The 19,985-nt window shown below is 37.8% G+C and overlaps 2 protein-coding genes and 1 long non-coding RNA gene across 6 annotated transcripts in view; 2 read left to right on the top strand and 1 right to left on the bottom strand.

Moving 5' to 3' along the window:
* Nucleotides 1–16,722, top strand: part of septin5a (septin 5a) — a 23,066-nt gene extending 6,344 nt beyond the window's left edge. For 2 of the 4 annotated variants that reach the window (XM_008418162.2, XM_008418161.2), the window contains 10 exons: nt 8,310–8,400; nt 8,594–8,680; nt 8,937–9,060; nt 10,914–11,048; nt 11,130–11,247; nt 11,329–11,430; nt 13,482–13,578; nt 14,264–14,441; nt 14,537–14,639; nt 15,673–16,722. In XM_008418162.2, the coding sequence (XP_008416384.1) occupies nt 8,310–8,400; nt 8,594–8,680; nt 8,937–9,060; nt 10,914–11,048; nt 11,130–11,247; nt 11,329–11,430; nt 13,482–13,578; nt 14,264–14,441; nt 14,537–14,639; nt 15,673–15,735 (1,098 nt within the window). In that variant the 3' untranslated portion in view covers nt 15,736–16,722. Of the gene's footprint in view, nt 1–3,386; nt 3,789–8,309; nt 8,401–8,593; nt 8,681–8,936; nt 9,061–10,913; nt 11,049–11,129; nt 11,248–11,328; nt 11,431–13,481; nt 13,579–14,263; nt 14,442–14,536; nt 14,640–15,672 lie in introns of those variants that run through there. The other 2 variants (XM_008418159.2, XM_008418160.2) reach the window with 2 other exon arrangements.
* On the bottom strand, nt 16,094–19,072 carry LOC103470040 (uncharacterized). The gene is made up of 3 exons (XR_534440.2): nt 18,985–19,072; nt 18,069–18,166; nt 16,094–16,976 (listed from the first exon to the last, which is right to left on the bottom strand). It is a non-coding gene; the product is annotated as an uncharacterized LOC103470040 (long non-coding RNA).
* On the top strand, nt 18,090–19,840 carry gp1bb (glycoprotein Ib platelet subunit beta). Its single transcript, XM_008418163.2, has 2 exons — nt 18,090–18,178; nt 18,963–19,840. The coding sequence occupies exon 2, from the start codon at nt 18,973–18,975 to the stop codon at nt 19,591–19,593; it is 621 nt and encodes a 206-aa protein (XP_008416385.1). The 5' UTR covers nt 18,090–18,178; nt 18,963–18,972; the 3' UTR covers nt 19,594–19,840.
* The last annotated feature ends 145 nt before the right edge of the window (nt 19,841–19,985 follow it).

Genomic DNA, 19,985 nt, shown 5'->3' with positions numbered 1-19,985 from the left:
TGTGTGTGTGTGTGTGTGTGTGTGTGTGTGTGTGTGTGTGTGTGTGTGTGTGTGTGTGTGTGTGTGTGTAACCCACCTGAGTGTCCTTTTCTCTTCGGTTTCAGTTTCAGTCCTGGAGCGGCTTTTGCTCTCTGTTCTAAGAAAGCTTTTAGAAACTGGTCGAAGGACGGCCCAGAAAGCAACATCTTGCTACCAGCCTTGCTTAGTTAGCTGTGAGAGTTCAGTGAATTTTCTATATAGTATTTAACTTACTATTATCTATTGATATTGATCACTTTTCTATACAATCTTGTTGATTTAATTTCTTAATTTCTAGTTTCTGTCACCCTGAGGCAACGTTGTAGCTTGAGGTTGAAATCTCCGTTTCATCCAGTCTGTGTGTTTGTGTTGTAATATCACATGGATGGATTTCTGCTCTTTCTTCAGCTGTTTGCAGGGGAAAGTTGTGGTGTGATGAGCACTCTGTGGGCTGCGTTCACTGCTGTGGCTCTCTGGGAATCACTTCAAGTCTGAATAAGCAAGAGGAAGGAGCTGAGTGATGCCTGCTGATTTAGTCACTGACCTCTGGATCTTGGCCTCTGCAGACCATCCAACAATCTGACAAATGCAGCAGGAGCCGGAAATATGCACTTCTTTGTCACCCTAATGGGAAAGCAAAAACCACAGAAATGTCAGCAGCAGAAAGTCTAATGCTTTAGGGAGGCTCCAAACTGCTGAAATTCACTTTAAGTTTTATAAATAACATATTTTTTTCTGGTTTCTGAAGAAAGTAAAACTGCAAAACAGAAAAGATTTCTTTCTTTTAGCTCTAAAAGTAGATCTCTCTAATAGTTCCCTTGTTTTCTGTCTTTTCCATTTACCAAAATTAGTACTCACTGGATAAATACGATTGTTATCAGCAATGATTGATTTGTAACATTCTAAATGAGAAAAAAATAAAGGTATTTTAAAAAATGACAAAAAAGGAATTTTAGCATTGATAAAAAAAACATTTGAGTGAAACAAAAACATTTGATACTGAAAATAATTTGTGCTAAAAATGTAAAAAATAATCAAGAAAGAAAAAAACAGTTTTCTGCATTTATTTGAGTCCATAGTGTAAACTCCGGAGTTTCATGCCAGCTTTCACTGTGTTGAGTTTTTAAGTGGTGAAATTTTACCACTTATCGCTCACAAAGCAAGAGAACAGCTTACTTTCACTCAGGCTGAATATTTAATTGAAGTTGTAACAATAGAAGTGTGGATAAGTGATTATATTGCCCTGTTTGTCTGGTTTTGTGTTTGTGAATGGGAGAACTGGGACAGCTGGTTACTGAGAGGGACCAGTAACCAGCTGTCCCTAACCCTAACCCTAAAATGTGGGGCCAATTAAAGACATCTGCTCCTTTCTTTTGCTCAGACCGTCACTCACACATCGTTCCACTCAAACTCATAACTCACTCTGCTGGGGTCTTCACTATCCAACTAATGAATCAACCACAGTTCCATTATTTCAACTGGAAACACTGGGCTTTCCCTTTCCTAACTTTATCCCAGTTTCGTCCTCTGTCGCCCTCTGGTGGTGGGCTGAAACATCCTGTACGTGGCATCAGCGCTGGTCACGTCAGCGGGAAGAAAAACAGTCCTTCTTTTATTTCAAAGAATGTTTAACTTCTGCTGCCCACATTATATGTTAGTCAGACACACCCATCAGACACACACACGCACACACACGCACACACACACACATGCCAGTGTAACATCTGGAATCAATTGTCTTCAACCTCTGCCATGAATGTACCTCAGCTGCACACATATAGAAAAACTCCTGCAATGCCAAGAAGAGAAGACATGCTGGCTGATTGTTTCTTTATGCCAGTTGAGCGCAACTTTTATCACCAACTGCACATAAAGTATTTTATTTCAGCTCAGATTACAGCACTGGGCCACTTCTTCTTCTTCTCCTTCTAATAAGACTACAAATTAACCGCTACAGTAAGCTAATATTGTGTTAGGAAGAGGGGAGATTAGTTACTTTGTGTGCGGTGATATATTTTTATATCGATCAGATACCAAGTAAATACCAGGCCAGTGTCGTCAATACCAATACTTTTTATTTTAAGGGAACCTACTATGCAAATTTCACATTTTACACATTTTATGCTTCCATTCGGATCTCACTTTCATCTGAAAACATCCCAAGGGCTTAAAGAAACAATAAGTTAATGTTTTTTGGTGTATAGAAAACAAGCCAGTTCAGAAACCTCCTGATTTTAAGTCACATTCATGCACTGCGCAGTTGCCTAGCAACCCTAGCTAAGTCCAGCCCCGTTACCTAGCAACCCAAACGGAACTCCGGCAGTTTAGTCACCTGGTTGTACAATAGCAAAGACAGGTGTTTTGTTGTTGACTAACCACTCAGAAATTATGTTTATTAAATGTCCACAAACTGTTTTTATAATTGTGTATGTCTGTTTGCAGACATTTTTTGAGTGAGGGGTGGGGGGGTGTAGTCAACAGCTAATTAGCTCCAAATCTTCCTTGCTATCACTCTAATCTTTAGTTCCCACCACTGATTCTCTTTCCCATTGTCAAAAGAAACATGTTGGTGAATTTGAAATATTATTTTAAACCCAAATCTGCCTGGTTCCAGCTGTATTTGACCATCATGGGTCAGTTTATGTCTCCTGTTGTTTAATCATTCCACTTGATTTCCATTCATTTTGTTTCTTGTTCATGTTTAGTTTAAGTGACTGAAATGACTCATAACTCTGAATGACCTCTTTTTGGTAGATATTATACCCCACATGTCCATACACAACACTTTCCTGTTTGTCTGCTCTTCTGACCAGTGGCTGTTTGTGGCATGGGCCACATGGGCGGTTACCCAGGGTGGCAATTAGAAAGGTAATAGGGGAGTGGCACAAGCACTGTTTAAAACAAGTGTAATTGGCTGTCAATGTGCTGTTGCTTTTTTGCATTTACAGTCAGAGAAGAGAAGAGTTTGTTTTTGCAGTTCCCTGACACTGAATGACGTTAATAAAATAGTTGTTGTTTAAACATGTTGCGCTTTCAGAATAGTTGGTTTAAGTGGAGTTTGTTTTTTCCTCTCTGTCCGGTTCAAATCAGTACATTCATAAACCTGAGCGCTGGATGACTGGCAGGTTAATTTTTGTATTGTGATAACCTCACTGCATTTGTCTGTACTTGCAGCGTTTGTTACACCAAAAGCTTTTGTTTCCTTCAGGTTGGAACAGGTTCCTTTAGGTTTCACATGTTGAGCAAACCAAAGGGAGTGAAGCTGGTCATTTCAGAGTTTGGAGATTTTATTTTTCATGTGTCTGTCTGAGCGGGGGGAGGGAATCTGGACTGAATGAATGGGTTTCCTTCAGACCTTTGCCTCTTCCATCCCTCCCTTGTTTCCTCCCTCAAATTGCCACCTCTCTCTCTCTCTCTCTCTCTTTCTCCCTGCTTGCCTCCACTTTTCGTAGGGAAACTTTCTTCATACCTGTCTGAACAGGGAGAGCCGGACCGCTGTAGGGCACAGAAAAGATAGAATTAAACAAAGAAGCGGGGCTGGGAGGAAAACAAACGAAGGGAGTGTAGGACAGACGTATGCAAGGAGAGAAAACAGGAAAAGAGACGTTTTTTTTCCTTCATTCCCTGCTGGGCTGCCGCTTCAGTTTTGTGAGACCGGTGGCTATTTTGGTCCGTCAGTGTCGGAGCGGTTTAGGATGGATGCCATCATGCTGCAAGAGAAACTGGTGGAACGGCTTCTGTGCCCACGAGTGAGAACCGCAAGACAGAAGGTAAAGAGATGGATATATATGAATACATTCAGCGAAGAGTTCATTTTAATGAATAAACGGACCCTGTAGTGGACTAGAAAGTATACTTATTCGAACTATACTGGGACATTTTTTAGTTTGTAAGAAGTAAATTTAAGTGTACTGTCATAAGGTCATTTTAAGTTTACCAAATTCTGCTTTACTAGGTTTATATTTGTGGTTTATTTATGAAAGGGACTAGAATGTGATTCATAAAGTTAAGTCAAATGTTTGTGTTTTTTTTTAAGTATGTAAAGATTTAGGTACTTACTGTAAACTTTATCACTGAGCATGTATAACAGATAATACATCAAACTTATTCTGCCATATTCAATGTAGCATAACTTAACTTTATTCTGGACTTTAATCAAGATTTAAACTATCAGTACTTTGTGGCAGAAATGAGCTTTACTAATGTACACATATAAGCTTCAGCATTATTAATGTACTCAGTTGAATACTTTTCGATGTATTCCGAAGTATATGAAATATAAATTAAATAAAGTAACCTTTACTTAAGTTTGCTTTACACTCATAGCGCACTTGAATAAACAACTTTTATCTAAGGGTACATTTAAACAAATTAGGCAAAACGTGTGAAAAATGTTGAAACGACCCTATTTGCATGATTATAAAAAAGCATAAAGAACTGAGTTGATCTTTCGCTTTAAAATTTCTGCCAACTTATTTTTCTCAGATATATTTCTGCAGGGTGTCAGATTATTGCTGAGGGGGGTTTCTCTCCAGCCTCATCAGCAGCTCATCTTTCACCTCCTGCTCTTTTTGTTTTGCATGCGCGTAAACGTTTGTGTGTCTGTTTTAATAAATGCGATCCTCGCCCGAGGGAAGAGAGCCGTCGGAAACGCCTGTGACAAGTTATGACAGCGTGTGAGGACGCTCGCCTCACACGCTGACTGGGTTAGAAAAGGAGCTTTTCAGGTCTGTTGAATGTAGCTTCTGTCCGTGTGAGTGAATGCTCTCTGCATGGCTTGAATGTTTGTTTATCTCTCCACATGTCGGCGCGTCGTACTGTAGGGTCGGGGTGACGCTCCGCCAGATGCAGCGGTAGCAGGAGCTGCTGTGCCACACAGTGGGAGACTGGTATCCTGTGGTTCCCTTTGTGTTTCTGGAAAGTCTGAGGCGTTGGTTATTCTCAGCCGCTCTCAGAGGAATGCTCTGCACGAGTCTTTCCATATATTTGAAGCTTTTCTGTCTGCTGTGGTAATTTTACTGCGGCACAAGCTCCTCAGATCTTTGATTTAATTTGTCTTGACATTAAAAGTCGTCTCAGCTAATTGGGAGTCTGCTTCTGCTTTTGACGTTTTTTGGGGATTTTTGTTTATGATTTTGGTGCTAAAATTGCAAATCAGTTGTGTAGTTCTTTGATGAGTTATGTGCCCCATCTCAAATATTTCTTCTTAAGGGAAACTATTATGCAAAATTCACTTTTTGTATGTTTTATACCATTTGGTATAAAAACAGCCCAAGTTCTTAAAAAAAACCCACAAAACTGTTCTTTGGCATTAAGCTCGTGTTTTTTGGTCTTTGTGAAGTTACATTCAACTGGCACTGTGCCGTTACCTAGCAACCCCAGCCAAGCCCAGCCCGTCTCCTAGCAACCCACGCTGAGTTACAGTACTTTTGGACAACTAGTTTTACCGCTGTTTGCGCTGTACAGTAGAAAAACAAGTGTTTCGTTGTTGATCTGCCATTAAAAAAAAAGATGTTTCACATTGTAAAATAAGACAAAAAAGTTTATTTTTAAATGGTGATGTTATTTTATTAAGTGTATGAAAGTGTTAGTTGTTGTTTTGTGTTCTTGTGTGATCTTTTGCAAGTCGTTCATAATCTCTAGGAGTAATTTGGGAAGGTTTTTTTGTTCCATGTTTTCTCCTTTTGTGGATAATGTCTGTAAAATTGGTTTCACTGGAGTCCCAAAGCTTTACTAATGGCTTCGTAACCTTTCCACATCAATCAGTGTTAATGGCATCAGATGCTGGCGCTAGTTCATGTTGTCAAACATGTTCTGTTTTACTGATTTCCTGATTTTAGTAGTAAAAAGGGATGGGCTATTGAAATTGAACTAAGTTGCCAAAAAGTGTGGTCAATCATATTTAATTAATGAATCAGCAATTATATTAGTAAAATATTATCTTACTTTAAATAGTTTGATGATGTGATATATTTGTTGTGAAAAAGCAAAAACAAAAAAGAAATACCTCTCTAACACTGTTTCACAGCACTCTGTATGGTGTATAATTTTAAATATATATATTTTTTAAATTAATTAGACTTTTTCATGTTCTTTATATATTTTTTATTATGTTTTTATGTCCTACTTTGACATGAAAGAGCATTGTATTATAACCACATTGTCATTTAGTAAATTTACATAAAGAAAAATCAAAATCTTTGCACATCTATAATTGGAACATGTGCAAATTGGTCAAACCTGGAAGTCAAAAAAGTGAAACTACGGTAATATACAACATCTTGTTGCCTTGCTTTGCCAAAGTCTGAGACCGAAACATTTCATGTTAAAAGTATGACAGTGGGTAGGAGTCAATATGTTTTTTATGTTTATATGTTTACATAAAAAACAGATCTCTCTTCACAGTGAGATCAGAAACGTCTGTAGTTTGTTTTTACATTTTTTTCATGAAGGTTTGTAATGTTGTAAATAAACGTGTTCAGTTATTTGCCGTTTGATTTGACTCAAAGTTGAAACCTATTGTATTTTAAATCGTTGTGCTAAGTGACCAAGCTACAAGCAAAACAAATCAATAACAGGCAGGCATATTTCCAAGCAGTCAAACTGTTTTTTTCTTTACCAAACAAAAAGCTTTCTTTCAGCAAGCTAACAGGGTGCAGCAATAGGTGGGGGAGGGTCAGTGTACGCTGGCATGACATTAAGAGGACCTTATACTGTAGAAATGGTTAAACATTTTAGCAATTTTGAAAACTAACACCTTGGTTCACATTTTATATGATGGCGGCCATATTGGATTTTGGGGGGATTCCTATTTTTTTTTCCTCATGTACAGCTAAAACAAAATGAGACATCTGAGTACAGAAGTGATATTTCTCTAATCTGGAGATGTAGAACAACGGTCTGTAATGTCCGTCTAACATCTGGCATCCTCCAATGTTTCACATGTTTCCCTGCTTCTTCATGCCTGAATCAGATCAATGGTTTCTTATCTTCTGTTTCTGGAAGAATCAGGAAGATTCTCATAAGAAGTTGATGCAACTCCTTGGTGGTTTGAGACGGATGGTTTCATACACAGAAGAAAGCTCATGGTGCAACATCATGTAGGAATGTGAAATCAGTTCCTCTAATTGTCTGACTCAAAGTGACGTGTTAAAATCCACATTACAACACAACAGCTGCTGAGACAATTATGAGGTTTTTTAATATGGCAAAACCTTCGAATCAGCAAAAACTTAAAAACAGAAACCTCCAAATAACTTTTATTTCCCTTTCTGTGTTAATCTGGATTAGACGCCCTAAATTTTACCACCTAAAATAAAATAAATGTAACCACTGGAAGCAGTTACACTTTACAAAAATTCAAACCATTTCTATGTAAAGCAGCAATTTCACGTTCTCGTGTCTCAGTGCACACATCAGATCTGAACTCTCAAAAAGACAAACGGGGCCACAAGGAACGCAGATGTTGCCACAACCTCACTGCAGAGGGATTAAGCAAAACAAGTTCCTAAAACTGCGGTCATGTGACATTCCTGCGAGCTCAGACAGAAACTGTACGGTTGAGAGAAACACGTGAATTAAGGACTGTTTTTGTGAGGTGTGATCTAAAACTCAACATACTAAAAGTAACGGAAGATATTAGAGTTTTTTGTTCCTGAAGCTTTCAGGATTAAGACGAGTATTCATTGAACCCATGTCTGCTGTTGTAGAACCGGCTTCTTTGTGTGTAGAAATAACGTTTTCTTAGCCTTTCAGTTCCTGATTCTTAGTGTCTGAAAAATACACAAAATCTCACCAAGTATTTTGGTCTAGTTGCTAGTGCAAATATCATAGTACATTTGAAATATGACAAACTAACTTAAAAGTAACTTTTTGTTGAGATATAGAAGCTTGTTTTAAGTGAATAATCCCTTAGTATTGATAAAAAAGAATTTGTTCTATTGGCAGATAAATTAACTTATAACATGGAACAAGTACTGAGTTATTTACTTAAAACAAGTATCCATTTCTTGCTGGAAAGTTACTTGTAAGTTAGTTTTGCTCTTATTTCAGTTTTACTAGAAACTAGACCAAAAATACTTGTTAATATTCTGTGTTTTTACAGTGTAAGGAATGCACTTCTGCTCTTATGGGCAGCAAATCCGCACAATTGTTGTTTTAATGTAATATTTCTTATTTTAAATTAGATGAATTGTTTGTTTGCAAAGTCCGCAATTTTAAGATTGGCTTAATTTCAATAAAAACTGAAAATAGACAGTTTTCAGTAACACTTGTGTTTTTATTTTTTCTAGGAGAAACAGTATGTGGGTTTTGCAACTCTGCCAAACCAGGTCCACAGGAAATCTGTGAAGAAAGGCTTCGATTTCACCCTGATGGTTGCAGGTCAGTTTCTAGGATGTAAATAACTCCATCACATCTGACAGTTTATCAGAAGAAAAATGCTGAACCGTCTTCCTTAGAGGTTACGCTGTCCAGTTTTTGTCTGTTTCCAGATTTGTAATTATCCAGAAATGGATCTTTTTTGGATTTTGTTGATCTTTTTTTAAATGTGCGGTCACATCTCTGTGTCTTACAGGAGAGTCTGGTATGGGAAAGTCCACTCTGGTCAACAGTCTGTTCCTCACAGACCTCTACAAAGACAGGAAGTTACTAAATGCCGAAGGTGAATCTCCACTATGTCTTATCTGTATTATTTAAAGTTTTCTGCTGGCTGCAATACAAGCATGCAGTTAAAAACAGTTCGGCCTTGACTAGCATCCTTGCATTCATGTTCAAAGCCATTTCTTAATGTCCAGAATTACTAATATTATTTTTAGAGGTTATCTCAACATAACCCAGCAGCAGAGCTTATTTTGCTCTGTCCCTGATGTATTTAATCCAATTCCCACTGACCTTCATCCTGCGCTGATGCTCTGCAGAGCGGATTAACCAAACTGTGGAGATCATCAAGCACACCGTCGACATCGAGGAGAAGGGAGTGAAGCTCAAGCTGACCATAGTGGACACGCCGGGGTTCGGAGACGCCGTTAATAACAACGAGTGGTGAGTCGGGCCTGCTGATTAACCTTTTTACGCTGATGTCGCTGGTTGATGCCATAAAACACTGCACTGAGATGGCATTGGTACAGCATGGTTTAAAGGTGAAGATGTTACGCAGAATTCACCTTTTGTGGATTTTTTTATTTCTATTTGGGTTTCTACTGATTCTAAAACTACGGAGCCCCTAAGGGGACATGGAGGAAATAAAAAGAAGAAGAAAGAAATCCCGACTTTTTTTCTTGAGATCCCGAGAAACTAAGTCAAGATCCTGAGATCCCGACTTTTTTCTCCAGATCCCGAGAAACCTTATCCGGACCAGGATCAGTACATAATGACAAAATCACAGTGATGGAGGACACACACACATGGGATAGATATATAGATTTTTATTTCGAGCTTGGGCTTGAGTATAAACACATCAAATCAGTGCTTGACAGTAGACATGGTTTTTGTATAAATGAGAGACATCTGAAGAGAGTTTTCAGTGCGCGAGGACTCATTCGGCGCAAGTCCTATTCCGACGTGGCAGTTTTGGTTGAATTCATTAATAACCGGCTGCAGTCCTCTGGACAGCTTCACAGTTACCGATGGATGTACGCTAAATGCAGAGAGCATGGACTTCGTGTGAGAAAAGAAGATGTGCGCTTGGTGTTGAAGGAATTGGATCCCCAAGAAACTAAGTCAGGATCTTGACTTAGTTTCTCGGGATCTCGAGAAAAATGTTTCGGGATCTGGAGAAAAAAGTCAGGATTTCAGGATCTCCAGAAAGTAAGTCGGGATTTCTTTTTTTTCTTTCTTTCTTCATGTCCCCTTATAGGGGCTCCATAAAAAAAAAAAAAACACCCCACCATTTTTTAGTAAATTAAGATTTTTTGTTGTCTGTAAAACAACAAAAAAACCTAAAAAAACAAAATAAAAAACAATTTAAAAACCTCCGGAATCAGCAGGCACTGCCCCGTTACCTAGCAACTCTAGGGAAGCCCGGGCCGTTACCTAGCAACCCCAGCGGAACTGGCACATTTTCACAGAAGGTTTTACCACAATAGAATAGAATAGAATAGAATAGAATAGAATAGAATAGAATAGAATAGAATAGAATAGAATTCCTTGATCCCTCTGATGTAATTGCTTATTCGTCGACAAGCTACTCCATCTAACTTATTAAATATTAATAATAAAAACATGACCATAAGAGATAATGTTTATAATATATGTACATACATATATACCTAAGAGTGATGTAAGTAATTCAATATGAATTCAATAATAAATAAATAAATTTATTTGCATGCACATGCAAATATGTTCATCTAAAAATAATTTATGTGCTGTACAAAGTGTTTTGTTGTTGACTTACCATCCAGAAACCACTTGGTGCATTCTTGTTGGTTGTGCAGGAGGCTCTACTACTGCTTTTCAAAGATGTACGGTTGTATAATTGTGCATATTTTTGTAGCCATTTTCACATATGAGTGTGAATGATGAGTTGGGGGTCTTGGCCAGCAGCAGATTAATTGGATTTAAAGTGTCAAGATGAACTAAAATAGCTCATTCTGAAAGGAGGTTAAAATAGGAAGAACTGATCAGACTAAAATCTCATCATCATCATCATCATGTACAATAAATGCATTGAATATGCTTTGCTTAGCCCATAGATTTACCCTAACCTGTTCAAGGAAGCATAAAAGGTCACTTTTAAATGATCAATTTCTCAACAGCAGATTCAACGTCTCTGTTCCAAATATTGCACCATCTTGTCCAAGTTGTCCACATGATGCACATGTTTTAAAATTGAATTTTCTTGTTAATGGTGCAGTACAAATAAATGTTTTCTTCTTAATTTGCCTGTGTTCTAGCTGGAAGCCAATCACAGATTATATCGATCAGCAGTTTGAGCAATACTTCAGGGACGAGAGCGGCCTGAACAGGAAGAACATCCAGGACAACAGAGTCCACTGCTGCCTCTACTTCATCCCTCCCTTTGGCCATGGGTAATCACACATATTTATGCAACTTATACATATATGCAAAACAAAAGAAAACTAAGCTAGAGCCTGGATTTTTCTTCACAGCTTACGTCCCGTGGACGTGGAGTTCATGAAGGCTCTTCATGAAAAAGTGAACATCATTCCTCTCATCGCAAAAGCCGACTGCCTCACTCCCAATGAGATAAAAAAGCTTAAAGACAGAGTGAGTTTCAGAGGCACAGATTCAATGATTTAACAGCATGTTTGTATTTGGACAAATGTCTTTGTGTTTGTTCTCTGACAGATACGAGAGGAAATAGACAAGTTTGGGATCAAAGTGTACCAGTTTCCTGAGTGTGACTCTGACGAGGACGAGGAGTTTAAGCAACTCGACAAAGAACTGAAGGCGAGTTTTAGCTGTTTACTGCTGCAGCACCAACATTAGTGTTTTTTTCAACACAATTTGTAAAAACACAACCTCCTTATTTACTGCATTTATGAAGCCAGTAAAGAAATCCAACACCAGAAATAAATTGCTTTTGTTTTTACGAAATCTGTGATATTTTTTGCCAGGAAAAAAAACAAAACATTTTCTGTCCTTTCACCACTATTTTTAAAATCTGGAGTTTGGTCTTGATAACAAATTTTACTGGACGATAAATTATCCCAATAATTATTGCAATAAACGATGTTGTTTTGAGACCATGTATTGATAACGGCACAATAATGCAAGTCTGCCCTATCAAAGACCACAAACGTTTAATAAACATTTGACACTGGAACTGGAAATTTTTTTAAATATTCAAACATAAATAAACAAAACAACAAATGAAATGAATCATGAAGTTTCTATAAACATAGTTGTCCTTCAGCGGTTGGTGAGACCAATACTCCAGTTTTTGGTAGAAAGAGAAAAACAGTCAATCATTCAAATAGACATTATTGAGATCTTTAATTTATCATGCGATTAATTGATTTATTGCTTACATTCAATATCTGTTTGCTGAATACTCCAGGATTTTTCTAAACATTTTTTTAATGAATGCATTTTCATTAGTCAGACTCAGACTCATGAAGGCTTTTGGTATATTTATGTAATGTATTTGATTATCTGTGGTTAACTAAATATAGTTTGCTGTAAAACCCCTTTTGAGGAATTACAAGTGAACCTAAGGTTGTGTTTTATGATTTTTCACCCCCAAATAATTTCAGTTTTATGTCACAGTGGTGTTTGCTACTTCCAAGTAAATGCCTTTTTAGCAGAAAACAAAAGTGTTACAGTAATGTGCATAAATTAAAGATCAGGCGTTTGGGATAAAGAGTTTTTTACAAAAGGCGTTTTTTTTGTCTGGAATTAAGCAGGTCCAGTAGAAACAGATTAAAGTTGCATGGTTTTCTGAAGCTCATTCTGAAAACCTGCAGCTGAGATCGCTCTCTCATAGCTGTGTGTAAAAATCTGAGCACACAATGGTGGCCTTGTCTGAGAGCAGCCAAGCTGTGTTAATTTAAGCATATTTAGCTGTTGATTTGGCAGGAATTGAGCTAACATTGAGAAACTTTGTCCGAACCACGGATAGTGAATCCTCTGAATATGAAGGAGTTAAAACATGTAGCTATGATATTTAAACCTTTTGTCACAGAGAGGACTTCAGGGGCCACAAACCTTTTAGTATTTATGTTTTTAATTATAATTGCAATAAACTACTTTACAGTAAACTAAACACAATATTTTAATATTTCATTTTTTTCATCAATTTATTCTGTGGTATTGTTTGTGTACAGCTCTTTGTTGCAGTTTTAACCTGCTTTTAAAATGGATAAATAAATAAATTTGACATTGACATTGATTATAATAATAACTAAAGCAGTCAGATTTCTGTAGACAAGCGATCTATCAATTATTGTAGATTGAAAACATAAATACGACTTGCATGTTTGCTAGATTAAAAAAAAAAGCAATAAGCCACATCCTACATTTTTTAAGTCGATCCCTTTTTTTCTAGATTTTTTGTGTCTTTTCAGCAACATAAACAGTATATGGCTCACTCTTGCTTTATTTTGAAAAGTTATTAAATGGGCAAAGTCACTGGATGTTTCTGTTTCCATTTTACTAACAAATTCAACTAAATTAAAAGCAAAAACCTGCACGCATATTTTGCGTTGCACTATACATTTTCGTTGAATGGTTAAAATATATATTCACTCTTATTTTGAAAAGTTGCAGTGTCTCACAACAAATAAAATCCTGGGGTGTGAATTTGCTTCATCTGCCTTTAAATGCCAGAAAATAAACAGCATGCAGTTTGTTGCGTGTCTCAACAGTCCCAGTGATGCGTCTCTTCAGCTGCATGCGTCTTTAGAGAATGTGTCTAGCTATGTGAATGTGCACCAGCATGCTCAGTCAGCGTTTCCTGTACAAACTGGGGTCAAAATAACAGCCCGTCCTTATGCGTGCAGGAGTGCACGCCGTTCGCTGTGATTGGCAGCAACACCGTGGTGGAGGCGAGGGGACAGCGGGTCAGAGGAAGGCTGTACCCCTGGGGGATCGTTGAAGGTAAATGAACGATGCATTCCTTCAGCTGCTTGTCCATTAAAGCTGCAGTGTGTAGCTTTAATAAAAAACATCTGGGAAAAGATTGATCTCCTCCCTGATCGGTTATTGGATTATCTGGATTCTCTACCCACTGAAACTAAAACATGTTTTAACCAGACAAAGACACACATCTGCAGTTTCTATTAAGTTTTTTATTGAAAGAAACTGATATGGAAAATGTAATTTTGCCTGATTATGTTTTTTTTTGTTATTTAGATGAATTATTGTAATATTCATCCTTAAAATACCAAAATTTCCACTTAATTTTAGATTTTGGTCCATCTGTTTGTTGTTTTTAGATATTAAATTACTGATAATTTTATCAGTTACTCAAAAATCTCTGGAATGTAAGTCACAAATCAGCAGGCACTGCCTCGTTACCTAGCAACTCCAGAGAAGCCCAGGCCGTTACCTAGCAACCCCAGCGGAACTCTGGCAGATCAATTACCTACCTTTTTACTCTTACTTGAGTTAAATTCTGCCAACCTCTGCATACATGTGGACTTTACAGATTAAATATTTGACTGAATTTTGTTTAAGGGTATCAATACTTAGAGGTTTATGGAAATGATTCGGTGGTGTAAATCCTTATGTGGGAATGCTGTAATCTGGCTTATTGATTAAACGCAGATGTTTCTGTCCACAGTGGAAAACCAGTCGCACTGCGACTTTGTGAAACTGAGGAACATGCTGATCCGCTCGCACATGCACGACCTTAAAGATGTAACCTGCGACGTCCACTACGAAAACTACAGAGCGCAGTGCATCCAGGAGATGACTAGGTTTGTCTCTCTGTGTGAGAAAGAGTCTGATGAGGAGAAAAGGTGCAAAATGGGAATGTTTCATGAACCTAGCGCTGATGTTTACAGACCGAAGAGAACGTTTCATCCCTCCTCTGCTTTCTTTTTCCGTCTCTTAGTAAACTGGCTCAGGATAACCGGATGGAGAGCCCAATCCCCATCCTGCCGCTGTCCACTCCAGACGCAGACACTGAGAAGCTAATCAAGATGAAAGACGAGGAGGTCAGAAAAAATCTAGACTTTTTGTTTAATAAAAGCTGAGGATGGCTGAATGGTGAAACAGTAGGTTTTTTCTCCAGCAAGAACAAACCAGGTACTCATGACTGTTAATTAGTTACTGAGTGAATCAGTGGTGTCCAAAATAGTTAAGTTAAAAGCACATGGGGCCTCAAAAAAAATTTTTTCACAATTTTTTACATTTATTTCCTCAGTAAGGGGCAAAAAAATATAGAAAACAGATCAACAAATCATTGTAGATACAAAACATAAAAAAGATCTAGCAAATGTCTACATTTTTTCAGGGTGTAGCTCTCTCTTGGCCAGTGGCTGCTGGAGGTTGCACCAGATATAGACAATAGATGTAGAAGGACATAAACATGTCTAGAGTTAATTGCCTTTCCACTTCACAATCCAGTTTCATAAAATAATTCGCAATATAACTGAACGCATCACAAAGGGACATGTTGCAATAATTCCCAAAGCAATAAAGTCAAAACCAGATGGACTGTTTGTAATTGAATCTGCTTACATTTAACTGAGGCCTTCAATGCTTGTCTTTATAAAAACAAATATCTCCGCTATGTCGTCTAAAAAAATAATATTGAATACATTTGATTGGATTCAGAAAAGTTTTTGTCCAAATTCTGCTACTTAGCGTTGCTTTAAACACGCCAAACCCATAGGGGGCAGTGTAGCTCAAAGCTAAACCCACGTCAATCAGATTACTTAAAAACAAACATGATTACTGTGAGAAATATGAAACAATAGAATAGAGCATGTTATATTATGTAATAGATATGAAAAAGAGACAACGTGAGGAGAACATTTGAAAATATTACGGAAAAGATTAGGAAGGTCGATACTTTGAAAAAGAACTACAATGATATGCTAATCATTAATCGTGTGCTAACATATAGTGAAGTATGGTCAATTAATTATTCAAAGTAGTCATTTATATTCTCATTTTTTCATGAACAGCCTGTTTATTTCTGAAAACACCCAAGTTATCATGTGTTTACTTTAATTCCCTCTGCAGCTGAAGCGGATGCAGGAAATGTTGAATAAGATGCAGCAGCAGATGCACGACAAGGATCAGTGACATATCCAGAGCTGCCCTGCAGCGCCACCTGCTGTTCCTCTCCTGGAATGACAGTGAGACCTTCAGACCTGGATTTGGATTGTTCTGAGCGGCAAACCCCGGCGGACTCTGCATTTCTCTTCAGTTTGGTGCTCCATTTTGTCTGTCTGCCTGGAGGTTGTTTGTGTTTTCCAATTTTGAGCCCCTGGCTGTGACATCAACTCGAATAATTTTAAGATATAATTTAAATAACTTCTCAGTATCTAATTTATAACGCAGTGCTTAACATGTTTGGATATAATGTGAGGTGTTTTGTAAAGAGCTGTAGGCTAATGATTAGATTTGAACATGGGTGTTGTTTTTATTATGCAAGTCTGTGTTGGATATGCGAGTGTATCATATTTCTTCAACTCCAGGTTTCTGTCCATTTTCCCCTATTTTCCCCGTTTGAAGAAGTTCCAATTCATTGAAATTAAACATTTGCTGTGAATTTCTTCATTAACATTTAGTGTAATGAAGGTCAGTGTAAACATCTTTTTCCAGGTTTTTTAACATGAAGTCTGGGCTTAAAATGCGCTCACTGCTAACAGCTAAACCAAGGGTTTGTGCATTAAAGAGTGCATGTGTGCGCATGCTGTCATTACTCATATCTCCTGGAAGCTTTGGGCCTATTTTTTACTGCTTTTTATCCAATTCCTTGTGCTTGTATTTAATGCCTCCAGCGTGCTGTTTGCGTCATCACCACGGCATTATGGGAAATAAGTGATGAGGAGCCAATACCACGTCTGTGCTTCTGTTTTAAACTTATCGTTGTTCACTTAACGTAGTGAAAAATCCATGTGAGCTAAGGCTGCAGTGTGTGTGCAGGTGACTGTGTGTGTGTGTGCGCATGTGTGTGTGTGTGTTGACTTTACTGCTGCTGATGACCTGTACAGCCCTGAAGGCTGTGAGCTCAGTCTTTGTGTCCCATTTTGCAAAGGTGTGATAAATAAACTCCTCTTCTTGTCAGGCTGTTGTTTTTTCTGACTCATTGTTGTTTTATTTTTAGAGTGTGAGTCCAGTGAGCACATCACTGTGTCCTTCATCATTTCCACACATCAGCTGGGCTGGAAGACGAAGCTTCTGCAGGAACATGATCTGCTGATTCATGTTTATCTCCTGCAGACATTTTTCCTTCCTCTGCTCACAGCGTCGTCATCCCGTATGGCAGAGGATGCATGGATATAATATAGAGTGTCTGCACCAACGTTCCTGTTGCAGTACTTTGTGAACCAAAAACAATAATAAAAAAAGATTGTTATAATAAAGGATTTTCTATTTTTGCAGAAGGTAACAATAGATAAACATTTCCATCCAAAGCTACTTAATCAAAATATATTTGAATATCTTTTCTTGCTTTCTAATTCAGTAAAGTACCTAAAGTATAGATGAAACAGCAAAGAAATAAAATGCTTCAATTTAAAATATCCAAAGCTTTAAAATAACAGTCTGGCATCCTGGAGAAATCCAATTTTCTGTAATTTATTCATATAAAGTTTGTCAGCAACACTAAGATGTTTTGCAAACTTAAAAAGATTTCTATATATCTTCACTAACAGAGAGTGTTTGCATGAGACAAACGGTAAGCAAAGATGTGAAATCACTTAAATCAGCAGCGTAAAATCAGTATAATTAGCAGATTGATTTCTAAAGAGGAGTGCTAAAGTTTATTTAAATCCTTGTCTTGAGCGAGAGAAACAAAAACTTTCATAATCACAGATTGTTGAGCATGTCAAAGTGAGAATTTAAATTAAAATGTATAAAGTTCTATGATATCAAAGAGTGTATCTGGGGGAGCCTTTGCAGAATCGCGTTTCCACCAGAGCAGAGACTCAACATTGACACCAGGGGGCGTCGGAGGGCATTTGCACCCAAAGTTTTAGATGAAGACAAAAGTTTTTATAGCTAAAACTAACAAAATAACAAAAAACTACTAGGAATTTTAAATGGAAATAACATCTAAGGTGCACCATGTGAGTAAACATCCAAATAGTAATAAAAACACATCTGACATGAAGATGAAGCCTAATAATTGAAGCAGCATTGACCATTTAAAATGTTACTAGTAATTTGCAGTTCTCTAGTAAGAGAACCTTTACTTTTGGAATCTCTCTATTATTGATTATGGATTTTACTCAACAGCAAAATTTAAATCTGCTGAAAGTTTTAATGCCAGTTATGACAAATATTTTTCTATGATTAGCTTTCTATTTGTTTTCCAGGAGTTAGGAGGATCTTCTGACTTACTCTGTTGTAGATTATCAGTGTGTGTGTGTGTGTGCGTGCATGCGTGTGTGTGAGCACAGGCTCATAACTTGACAGCAGTGTTTATCAGTGTGAGCCAGCTGTCACACTCGCCACATTTTTCTTCTAAAAATCAGCCAGAAGAAGGAAATTCGTCTCCAGAGGACGTCTAGAAACGAAGGTAAGCGTCAAACTTTTATTTAGTTTTATATTTAATAAGTTACTCTTCAGTGGATATTTTTATTGTAACATATTCAGTGCTAACAGTAACATAAACTTGAAAGGAAAAAGTTTTGTTGTCTAGGTGAACATAATAAATTTTTAAAAGCATAAAATCTTTTAAAAAGTTTTTCAAATTCAGTCCCCAAGAAAAACAACACAAAATTACTGAAAAATCATAAACTGGTGGGATAAAATCTGTAGATTTGCCAGAATTGAGCAGTTTTTGTAGAGAAAAATATAAGACAATTAATGTTCAAAAGGATTCTGGATAGACGATGTATTTTAAGCTAATTTTAATTTGAAATAAATAATATTGCTTCACTTTGAATGCAGCCTTCCATGATTACTGACGTTAGACATTGTTTAAATTCAAATCATTCAATTATTCAATTCAAAACAAATATTGTCTCAAGTCACTTACAGAAATAAGTCAAATTCAATCTAATTCAAACAAATTGGTCCTAGTTATCAATAATTCTATAAAGTTAGGTTTATTGTACAAATTGATCAAAACATTCAATTCTCTTTCTTATTGCTCAAAAGGTCTTGCCGTATTAGTTTTTTGATTTAGTCTTGAATTAAATTTTTTGTGCATTTTTATTTAATTGTTCGACTTTCTTTGGTTTAATGCTACAGCTTTATTTCTCTCATGTTAGTCTCTCGCCACAAATTGTAGTCAAGTAAGAGTAGAATTACTTCAAGTGCTTCTTTGACCTCGGTGACCTTTTGTTTCTTCCCTGCAGTTTGGCAACCATGACGACGCACCTGCTCCTGTGTCTTTTCTTACTCGGAGGTCACAGGTCATTGGCGTGCCCCGACCCTTGCTCCTGTCAGGGTGGTCGGGTGGACTGCAGCGGCAGGTCTCTCACTTCCGGGTCCATGCCCTCCAGTTTCCCGACAGGAGCCACCGAGCTGCGTCTCCATGACAACCTGCTTAGCACCCTTCCCAACGGGCTGCTGGACGACCTGACGTCCCTGCGCTCCGTCTCCCTCCACGGCAACCCCTGGATATGTGACTGTGGCATCCTCTACCTGCGAGCCTGGCTGAGACGTCAGACCACCGACGTCGCGTCCTACCTGGGGGTGAACTGCAGTTCTCCTCCCAGCCTGAGGGGGCGCTCTGTGGTGTATCTGACCGAGGAGGAGGTGCTGGAGTCCTGCCACTACTGGTACTGCAACCTGGCCCTGGCCTCTCTGGGCTCCCTGATGGTGTTTGTGGCGGTGCAGGGGGCTCTGCTGGTGGCTCTCGTCGTTTTCCTGAAGAGGTTCGAAAGGGTGACAAAGGAGGCCAAGCGGACCACGGAGGAGAGCTTCACGGCCGGGGATGGACTCAGAGAAAACGATTATGAGCGTTTAAAGGACAGCAGCATCTGAGATGAAGCCCTTAACCCTCTTTTGATCATAAATATAACTGGACTGCTTTGTATTCTGCAAACTATGTAATAGCTGTTAAACTGTCAAAAAAATCTGCACTGAGTCTGTATTTTTGCTCCTTTCTCTAGAAACAATCTCAGTTTTCTACGACGGCTTTATTAGGGTCAAGATAGGAAAAAGAAAAAAAACTTCAACATTTCTGAGTTTCAAAAGTTCAAAATGTTTGACTTCTTGAGATTTGTGAGTACTTTCTAGGAAATTTTTCACTTTCAAAATTAGAATTTGTTTTTTAGAATACTTGTTTGAATTTTTTTAGTCTTATCTAGTAAATTTTAGACTTTAAAAAAAATTTAATAGAAAATACCTGAGATTCTCAAAATTTCTGGGTTTTT

This window comes from Poecilia reticulata, linkage group LG9 (assembly GCF_000633615.1).
Source record: "Poecilia reticulata strain Guanapo linkage group LG9, Guppy_female_1.0+MT, whole genome shotgun sequence".
Classification (NCBI taxonomy): Eukaryota; Metazoa; Chordata; class Actinopteri; order Cyprinodontiformes; family Poeciliidae; genus Poecilia; species Poecilia reticulata.
The sequence above is the reverse complement of the archived record's forward strand: the minus strand, read 5'-3'. Positions and strand labels throughout refer to the sequence as shown.

Bases quoted from the DNA above. Each gene is read 5' to 3' on its own strand.
- gp1bb (XM_008418163.2), top strand. From the start codon at position 18,973: ATGACGACGCACCTGCTCCTGTGTCTTTTCTTACTCGGAGGTCACAGG.